Genomic DNA, 10,583 nt, shown 5'->3' with positions numbered 1-10,583 from the left:
AGGATATCCGTCCCCGCCCACCCAGCTCCTTGTCCTCCCGGCTCGCTCCTCAGGGCTGAGCAGGCAAAGCCACCGCGTTCGCCCTCCCCAGGGCCCCCGTCACCTGATTTCTCCTGGACCCCCTGGAGGCGGGTACGCACAGCTTGAGTCCTCAACACCAAGTCAGAACTCTACCCCGCCCCTCATCTTTTTCGTCAGCCCTGCTTTTATCCTCTCCCTTTCTCTTTTTATCAATTAAAACCACATTTCCATATGGTAGTGTATATGTTTCCATGCCTCTCTCTCTGTTTGTCTCACCCTCTCCTTACCCACCCTCCGTGACCTTGTCCATCAGTCTGTTCTCTATCTCTGCATCTCTACTGCTGCCTTGCAAATAGATTCATCAGTACCATATTTCTAGGTTCCATGTATATGCATCAATCTACGATATTATATTGTAAAGCAGTTATCCTTCAATTAAAAAAAAAAAAACACGTTTCAAGGCAGAGGAATAGAAACAGACATTGGCTCTTGAACTGGATGTCAAGAGAGGTTGGCCTCTATTTTGTGGAAACGGAGCCCTGGTATCTCAGGGTGGAGATGAGACAGGGGTGAGTATTAAATAACAGGAAAACACCAGGGGAGCCACATTACTTTATTCTCCAGACCACAACGCAGCTTTGATGGGTGCTTTGCAAAGCTTGCAGAAGGTCCTGTTAGGTATCATTCTCAGAGACCAGGGTAATGAAAGAGGCCCTGGGTGGTGGAGCCAGCCATGCCCCCTTGTCCACCTTGGAGATGCAACTCCAGCCCCCGCATCTGAAGAACCCAAGCCTCAGCTCCTCTCACCATCTCTTGCCCAGCTGGGCCCAGAGGCCATCTGCCTAGGGTCCTGGCCCATCTGCCCTGCACCTATGGCTCCCCTGCCAGAGCCTCAATGGACACAGTGACCCTCACAGAGCCACAGCTGGACTTCAAGTCCCACTCCTGACTGGCATTGATGGGTAGTCCTGGGGAGCCCGAACCCTGCCTGGGGGACAGCTGGACACTCAGCCAGCGACACCAGGCCTCGTCGCAAGCCAGCACCACGGTTCCCTCGGGATTGCTGTAGGTGCATCGGCTCCTGGCTGCCCTTTCCTCCGCAACCAGATCCCAGGCGCCCCCCGGCTCCCTGTCCTCTGGGCCCGGAGCCTGGAAGCCCAGGTGGTCCCGGGTAATGGGGCACACCAGCTGTTCTTCCTTCAGTGCAGGCACCACCTGGCCCTTGAGGTAGGCAGGGCCGGCACAGTAGGTCTGGATGTTGAAGAGCCGGTCGCTATACTGATGCAGCCAGCTAAAGAGATAGGCCAGGTTGCAGTCACACTGCCAGGGGTTCCCATACAGGGCCAGGTTGAACAGGTTGTCGTTGGTGTCGAAGATGCCCTCGGGGAGCGTGGTCAGGAGATTCCTGGAGAGGCTGAGCAGCTCGAGCTTGGACAGGTTCTGGAAGAGGGTGGGGTGCAGGACCGTCAGGTTATTGCTGCTCAGGTAGAGCTTGACCAACCCCTCGAGGCCTCTGAACACACCGGCCGGCAGATGGGTGAGGCCGTTGTGCGAGAGCGTGAGGAATCTGAGGCTGGTCAGGTTGGCAAAGGCTGCCTCGGGGACTGTCTCCAGCTGATTGTGGGACAGGGACAGGCTGACCAGGCCTGGGGAGTGGGCGAAGAGGCCGGCAGGCAGTGTCTGCAACGCGTTGCCCTGCAGGCTCAGGAAGGTCAGGTTGGGCAAGGCGGAGAAGACAGACCCGGGCAGGTGACTGATGGCATTGCGCTGCAGCCACAGCTCCTCCAGGCAGGAGAGCTGTGCGAACACTTCTGGGGACAGCTTGGAGATGGAGTTTCCGTCCAGGAAGAGTTCCTGCAGGCTGCCCAGACGGCTGAAGAGCCCCCGGGGCAGACTTGCCAGCTGGTTGTTGCTCAGCCTCAGGGTGTGCAGGCGGCCAAGGGGGTGGAAGAGCTCCTCAGGCAGGTAGGCCAGGAGGTTCTGTGCCAGGTTGAGGGTCTTCAGACTTCTCAGAGGCTGGAAAAGCCTCTGGGGCAGGGTCTGGAGCCGGTTGCCCTGCAGCTGGAGGGACTCCAGGCCACCCATGTGCTGGAAGAGGTCCTCAGGCAGGGCCTCCAGCATGTTGAAGTTGAGGGTGAACTTGCTCAGCGAGATCAGGTTGGAGAAGATGTCGGCGCTGAGGTTGGAGAAGTTGCCCCCGGTGATCTCCAGGTCCTGGAGCCCCAGCAGGCCCCCGAAGGCATCTGGCCTGAAGTGGCACACCTGGGTGTTGAGGAAGACCACCTTGGTCAGGTTGGGGCTGCCGCTGAAGGCCCTGGAGCCCACCACAGTGAACGAGGTCTCCACAAAGATGATGTCTGTGGCATGTGGCGGGATGTCCAGTGGGACGGCAGCGAGCCCCTCGTCCGAGCAGAACACCTCCCGGATGAAGCAGTCACAGCCCTGGGGGCAGGGCAGGGTGGGCCCAGCCAGGAGCAGGAGGCAGGCCCAGCGCAGCCAGTCTCCGGGCGGCATCTCCTACACCCGAGTGGGAAGGAAAAACAGAAGCGGCACCTTCATCGAGGGCAGGCAGCCTGGTGACCAGCTCACCCATCAGAGAGCCAGGAGCCTGCTTATGCTTCTGATAGTTGTTCTCACAGGGCCTCACAGCAGCCTTGCAAGTTCAGTAGGACCACAGTTCTAACGTCCTGACAGCAAGGCTGTCACCTGTGGGTTACTGTCAGGACCTAGACCCTGGCCTCCTGGACTAGCCGAGTTCTTTCCAGATTGGAGGGAAGAAGTGGAAAGTGAAAGTGAAGTCATTTAGTCGTGTCCAACTCTTTGCAACCCCATGGACTATAACCTATCAGGCTCCTCCGACCATGGGATTTTCCAGGCAAGAATGCTAGAGTGGGTTGCCATTTCCTTCTCCAGGGGATCTCCAGGTCTCCTGCATTGCAGGCAGATACTCTACCATCTGAGCCACCAGTGAAAAGGAAAGAGGTAGGAACAAGACCAAAAGGCATGGAAGAAGTGTATGAAAGGAGACCATGGGTACTGTGGAATTTTTAAGATAATACATAAGATATGGGCAGATCATTCCTGAGTTGGAAATTTTTAAACCATAACTCTTCCTGAGCTTCCAAACCTCAGCACATTCCAGAACCTATTTATGAGGAGTTCCTCCCATCAGCTCTTTGCATAGCTGAGGCTGAGAGCGGCCACCGGGATAGATGGGCTCTTATCTTGAAATGAGTCTGTGTTCTCCTCAGCACTGCTGTGAACATGCTCCCCTCAGCTCACCAGCGCCTTGGAGCCCACAAAACTTGCCAACACTGTGTGGACAAGAAGGTCCCAGAGGCGCATATTCTACAGACCCGTAGGTATTTGTTTGGGGTGGGGGTGGGGGGTTGCTTTAAATAAGGGAAGGCAACCAAGTTTATAGTTCACTAAATATACAATTTTTTGAATGCCAGTATCCATTCACAGGTCACAAATTGGTGACACAGCTTATAAGCCTATTTCCCTGGCCATTCAATTTTTTTTTGTTAATGTATGAGCCACTAGTTGGCATATTGACACTGAGAAATAGCACATTAAATGTTTCCGGATTTCAGGATGACTTAGGGGCTTTGGGCTCACATTCTCACATGACAAGACCAACAGGGGCTTAATTGCCCCGTTTTGGGGTTTGCACCACCAGGTCACTACTGCCCCCACCCACATCAACATTTAGGTGGTGTATAGTGATTCAAGTTCTATTCACTGGAATCCCAGCTCACTCCAGTGTTCTAGCTATGTGACCTTGGATGTGTGTTTCAACTTCCTTATCTGTAAAATGAGGATAATAGCCATGTGCTAACCATGTTGGGATAATCGGAGGATTAAATGAGTAAATATAGGTAAAGGTTTTAGGACAGTGTCTGAAAGTGTAATTAATAAGCTGTGTTAACTATTGTTAAAGGGTGCAAACCACCATCATTACAGAAAAGATTATTTGAACACCAAAAAAAGGAGGAATAACAAAATGCCCTTTAGATAGAATATATTTATCTTTAAAGACAGCAAGAAGGAAAGGCAGAAAAAAGAGAAAACCCTCACACAATAGAAATCATAGTTTTTTCAGTTTACCTATCCTCAGCCAAGAGCTCAGTTGGCTCCCTTCTGGGAGCCTTGGCCCCAAGCACATTTTGCTGGCTGCCTCTCTGCTGCCCTCTGCTGGCTGCCTTCTCCATCACACGATTCCGCTTGGGCCAAAGGGCTCCGCAAGCAAAGACAGTGCTTTCAAAAAGCCCCCTGAGACCTGTTCCCATTCAGACACCCAATCCTGCTGCTGCTGCTGCTGCTGCTGCTGCTGCTAAGTTGCTTCACTCGTTGCCGACTCTGTGCGACCCCATGGACGGCAGCCCACCAGGCTCCCCTGTCCCTGGGATTCTCCAGGCAAGAACATAACCCTCAGTTTTCCCAGGAAATTTTCTGCCGAATCAATAGAGAAGGAACAATTTCTCCCTAAGAAAGCACATAACTCCCTGGAGGCTCCTATGTAAGCCATGGGAAGTGGATTTTATACAGTGGTTGGGAAGGTCTCTAACAGTGATGGCACCAGCCTGCCACACAGGACACACTAGGGAAAGGGACAAGCCTCCTGGTCCTACCGCCCTCCCCCACCCAGACCAGAGTTACAGAGCTCAACTTTAGCCTGAGACTTTATCTTCTCAAGTTTGGATGCACAGAATACAAATAAGAAGCAGAGGGCCTGGCTAAAGGATGGGGTAGCCATGGTCCCCTCCACTCACCCACTCATATCTGCCACCTGGGCTGCCCCTAGACTCTACGCAAACCCCTGGGGATCCTGACAGAAGGCTTCCCTGACCCCAGGAAGGAGGTGCCTGGCCGTATGTTTCTCTGTCTTAGCAACCTAGCATGGTCCTCTGCAGGATGCATTCTCACAGCTGTCTCTTTTGTGAGAAGATAGAGTGATCGCTGTCTAGGGTAGAGTCATCGCTCTATGCTCAGCATCCAGCACAGTGTTGACTCACGGTGGGCTCAGCTAGAGTTTCTTGAACCAACCCTTCCACAGTTGGGATGAGCAGCGTTTGGGGCAGAACTGCCTCTCCCTCGAATGGTTCCAGCGTGGAGAGAATGACCACAGTCAGGCATGAACGTGGCCCTGCGCCCTCCTCCCTACACCCCTGCCAACCAGAGGGAGCAACTCTTGTCTGTAACATGCTATAATGTTATCAACATGCCGAGCCTCTTCCTGCTAACCCCTTCAGTCTTTGGCTCTTGAAGGGCAGTTTCTGGGAGAAATCTCATTAGAATGGACACAAAGTCCTCAGGGACCATCTGGCCAGCCTCATCAAGAGAGCAAGGCCAGGCTCCCAGGGGTCCACAGTGGGCCCTTGGTTAGAACCTAGATCTGGTCTCCCTGATCACTCCTGCTGGAAGAGCTGTGACCAAAGCAGGAGGTGCCCGTGAATGAGGGGTCATGGAGAGGGGGAGACTGTGCCCCACCTACCCCGCTCCGTACCTCTAACTTCTAACCCACTGTAACTTGAAAATAATATCCTTTATAATTTTCCAAAAGAACCCATAACTAGAGAACTCAAGACTTGAGACAAAACTATGGCATCAGAGGCGCAGAAAATCAAGTGTAAACAAATCAGCTTAGGCTCAAGCAGTGGTGGGTGGGGGAGGTGGGGGAAGCCTCTCTGATATAAGGAGCTGAGCTAAGAGGCTAATCCCACCTGCTAGCTCCTAGAGCTTTCATCATGATCCTTGGCAGACGGAGACATACCCAGAACAGGGAAACCAGGGCTCCCAGAGCTAGAGCGACTAGGAGCTATAGTTAAGAAGTGCGGGCCAGAATCTATCCCCGTGGCCTGAGCTTTGAGCCAGGTGCTTGCAGCGACACCACAAGGCTCCTGGAACAGGCAGACCCCTCCTCACATTTCCGAGACCCACAGTGAAACATAAACAGGGGACCTGGCCTACTGCCTGGTCCCTCCTCTTCCCACCCAAGTCTCTCTGGTACTGTGAGTAGAGAGCCCACAGTCGCCCCAGCAGCCCACAAGCCTACGGGCATGCACTTCCATGACAAGAGTCGGCTTAGGGAAGATGAAGTTGGGATGTGCCCCACATAAGCCCTGGGTCCTGGGTCCCTGCAGCAGGGTTTCAAATGGGGATGCAGCCTCTGGTTGGGCATATCCCTTTGATCTTGCAAACTTCTCACCCTTTGGGGTGCCATGGTAAGAGGAAAGCCAGAACAGGGCCTCGAAAGCTTCAGAGCAAGATCCTCTTGCCCCAGTCTATTGGGGCAAGAGGAAGTGGAGGATAGTATTCACAGTGAGAACACTGATGCTTTCCAAACACTGATGATCCATTCCCAGCCCAAGACTCTCTCTCACATCCCTCTAGAATGGCTAAGAGTTTGTGCTCTAGTGTCAGACAGTCTGGGTTCAAATCTTATCTCCACCCCTTATTAGCTGTGTGGCCTTGGCTGAATTACTTAAACTGTCTGTGCTTCAATTTCTTTATCTTCAAAATAGCAAGCTTCAACACTACCTTCCTCGTTCGTGGGTTCTGAGGATTGAGTAAGAAAATGCACTGAGAGCTCCCAACCCAGAGCTAGGCACAGAGAGGGCTCTCAGCTACAGGAGCCCAGGCCAGCCCTCGCTCTGGGCTGAAGTAGCCACAGGAGTCAGCTAAGGAGAAACAGATGGGATCATCCGAGCGCCTCACTGGCAGACCCGAGAGAGGCCCCTTTAAACTTTCTGGCTCTTTCCTCCCAGCCAGCGGAAATGGGTCACTGTTTTGTGCTTGGTTTAGTGGAGCTCAGATTCTGATGGCTCTGGCCAGGATGCCCTGGACTCGGCCCCTTCCCCATACCACCCTTGAGAGCAGGTCACCAGGGACTTAGGAGATGGGGAGCTTTCCTGCCTAGGGACCTCGGAGGCTGGCTCCAGAGGGGACCGTGGGGCAGCAGCCGGAAGATTCCAGCTTGTCACCTGACAAACCACCTCTGCATTTGCGCAGAGAGCAGCAATATGCCCACAAAAATGTTCCATGCTTTCAGCAAGCCACAGAAGCCTGGCTTTTTGAGGGTGGGGGATGTAACTGGCTGCAAATGGACTCTTCCCTCTTCTCAGATTGCTTTTGTGTTGGCGCATTTCTGTGTCATCCACCACAGAGCCAACCCTCACTCCTTCCAGAGGGCGATGGGAGCTCAGAGTCCAGCCCGAAAGCCCCAGGGGCTTGCCCCTTGACTGGGGTATCTACATCAGGGTCTGTCTCAACAACACGGTTGGATTTTGCCCTGGCTCCAGAACATCTTGGGGCAAGAAAAAAGGCTTCCAAGTCTCGTCTGGAGCCCGTGACTGCTTCACCGAGGTTCCCAGGACCCCGGTCTCCTTTGCTCTCAATCAGAGAAATAAGCCAAGTGGCTGAGGCTGGGGGACCTGGGCTGGGCTCCCACCTCAGGCCCCTCCCCACCAACCAACCCCACCCCCCACCCCCCAAAACACAGTGAAGTAATCCCTCAGAGTCCCAGTTTCCATATTTGTAAATGGAGATCAGTCGTGAAAAACAAAACCCACATTACATACTGTTAGGGCTATTGTGGCAATTAAATGAGATAATTGGCCATGGGTTTATGATACTCTGATATAATAAATATATATTTGGTCTTCCTCTTGGTTCCTGGCGCAGAGCTGCAGAAACCTTTGGAATATCCTGAGTAATAAGAGAAGAATGTCTTTGCTATTCATAATAAGACCCTTCCACCCACACTGGAGGCTAAGTTAACGAAGTGACTCAATGGCTTCAGATTATATACAAAAATATTTGCAGGGGTTATCTCTGACGAACAGAATTAATTGCAGGTGATTCTCATTTTTTCCTTTTGCCTAATCATAGATTTTCAACTTTAAAAAATAATAAACAGGCCTCACTGTTGTCGTAAGATTGAACGTTATTAAAGAAATCATATAAAACCTGAAGCATGGTTCCAAGCACACACTAGGTGCTTCCTTGATTCCTTTCCTTCCTTGCAATCACATTGTAGAGACTCAACGAAACTTGTCTATCTACTGTGTCTCCGCTTCTTTTTTTTAATTTTTAAAAATTGAAGTACAGTTGATCTACAATGTTGTCCCAATCTCTGCTGCACTGCAAAGTGGTTCAGTCAGACATATACATTTTTTTTGTATATTCTTTTCCATTATAGTTTCTTGAAGAGAACAAACATTCTGAAGTAAGAGCAGGTTGTGAACCTGGCACTTTCCTTTCCCCAAATGCTCCCCATGGGCCCCACCTCTGGTCCTTGATTACACAGTCGCCTCCACTGTAGAAGGCCCATCCTTGACATTTTCCCTATTGCTACCTGCCCCCATTCTCCCCATCCTCCAGGACAGCATAAGTCACATTTCCCCTGGGAAGCCTTCCTTGACTGCATCTCCTTTGGCTCCCTCAGGAACTTGTCTTCTATTGACCATGTGGGTCCTTCGCTGCCTTCTAGTCAGTTGCACCACCTGACTAGGAGCCTCTGGGATGGGGGTGGAGGGGCAGAGGTCTTGAGATCGCAGCATCCCTTTCCTGGCCGTGCACCCCAGCACCTGACTTAAAGTTGAGCACAGATAGGTGCTCAGGCCCTGGGTGCCAAATGGAACTGAATGTATTTGCAGCCCTCGTGAGCCTGTATCTAGGGCCTTCGTCTTCGTCCTGCTTCAGGGATTGAGACTCTATTGGTGCTGCACCCTGTGCAAATTCTGATACCACTGCCTACTGGCTGTGTCGGAATGGTCAGTTCACTCCATTTCTCTAAGCCTCAATTTCCCAATGCCTGGTTATAACCCATCCCTTAGTATTAAAATTAGCACCCAGTTGGACCATAATATGCTAAATTAGATGGTAAATAATACGGCACTTAATAGTGCAGGGTATATAATAAATATTTGACTAAAAGGTAGCCACATGCATGTTTTATTTCAGCTTTATCATCCAAACCAGGGCACTTCTGAGAATAAAAGAGGAGCTATTGATAATTATGGGCTTCCCTAACGGCTCAGTGGTAAAGAATCCACCTGCGATGCAGGAGTCATGAGTCCGACCCCTGGGTCAAGAAGATCCCCTGGAGAAGGAAATGGTGACCCACTCCAGTATTCTTGTCTAAGAAATCCCAAGGACAGAGGAGCCTGTCAGGCTACAGTCCATGGGGTCACAAAAGAGTCAGTCACGACTTAGTGACTTTGCTGTTGTTCAGTTACTAAGTCGTGTCTGACTCTTTATGCCAGAACGACAGGCATAAACAAGGGTGGCGTCAGGCCAAGTGGGACATATGGTCACACTACTTATCCTTCCTATTCACTGGGAGCTCCCTGAGCACAGGGACCAGACCACCTCCATCTCAGAACTCCCCTGCCACAGTCTGCCTCCAGTCCCAACCCAGCACGACCCTGGCCGAGAAGCCCTCAGGGACTTCCCCTCCCCTGGCACAGAGGTGCAGCCTGCCTGGAGTTAGGGATATGCTCTGAAATCTGGGACAAGCGGCCAGCCCGTCTCCTGCCCCTGAGCTGGGACCCCAGATTCCTCCCATGCCCCCATGGCCCCTGCAGCCTTGTAGTGACCATACCGTGAGGGGCTGACAGGTGAGGACCAGCTGCCCTGGCTCTTCCTCTGGAGCAGAAGGGCCTCTGGAGTGGTCAGTGGTCAGCACGAACCCAGCAGCCCTGGCGCTGATCAAAGTTCCAGGCAGAGGTTCCTCCCCTCACGTGGCCTGAGCATTCCTGCAATGTCACCAGCGTCACAGGACAGCAGGAGAGAGTCTAGGCAAGGCCTCCGAAGATTACAAAACGACCCTGAACTCTTACCACGGAGAGATCCTTGTTGGGGCCAAAATCCAGCCAAGGTTACAGGTTTGGCATCTTAAGGACCCCAGGGGAATCCACCAGGCCCTAGAAAGTTCCCAGTAGGCTGCTCTGGGGCGACCACTGGGGTCAGGGGTTAAAACATATCCCTTCCTGTGCAAGCCAGGCTGGACACAGCTGGGCAGTCAGCCGCAGACACCTGCAGACTCCCAGTGCCAGGAGAAATCCTGCGGGTTTGCTGTCCTTCTGTATTTGTTTATTGAATACTTATGTTCTAAAGACTTTCTGAGTTAAAAGGGGGACGTGATATAGGGAGGTGAATTTTGGCTCAGTATGGACAGGAACGCATTCACCACTGAGATTATCCAAGGATGAAAGCAGTTGCATGAGGAGGCAGTGATTTTCTGGCCTTGAAGGTGTTCATGCAGGGGCTGCAGAGCAGAGTGAGGAGAGCGTGTGTGAGTGTGTGTGTGTTCATTCGTATGCACTTGTGTGAAATCAAACAGTGGGTCTGTGCTGCGGGCAGGACCCTGGGCAGATGTGCAGGTGTGGAGGGCAGGTTTGTATTAAGAACTCCAGGCATCTTTTGGGACATGGGAGATAGGCGCTCACTCTTCTTCCCTTGTTGGAATTCCAGGCTCCCATCTTGAGTGGATGGGCTCAGTGGTTAGGGAAGGTGCATAAGGCCCTGTCCCAGTCATTGATTGGGTCCTGCTTTGT

General features: G+C 52.2%; 1 protein-coding gene across 1 annotated transcript; it reads right to left on the bottom strand.

Annotated features, from left to right (window-relative positions):
• Nucleotides 617-9,735, bottom strand: CPN2 (carboxypeptidase N subunit 2). Its single transcript, XM_005675102.3, has 2 exons — nucleotides 9,629-9,735; nucleotides 617-2,538 (listed from the first exon to the last, which is right to left on the bottom strand). The coding sequence occupies exon 2, from the start codon at nucleotides 2,533-2,535 to the stop codon at nucleotides 892-894; it is 1,644 nt and encodes a 547-aa protein (XP_005675159.1). The 5' UTR covers nucleotides 2,536-2,538; nucleotides 9,629-9,735; the 3' UTR covers nucleotides 617-891.

Source organism: Capra hircus, chromosome 1, assembly GCF_001704415.2.
Source record: "Capra hircus breed San Clemente chromosome 1, ASM170441v1, whole genome shotgun sequence".
Classification (NCBI taxonomy): domain Eukaryota; kingdom Metazoa; phylum Chordata; class Mammalia; order Artiodactyla; family Bovidae; genus Capra; species Capra hircus.
This window is presented reverse-complemented; position numbering and strand designations above follow the sequence as displayed.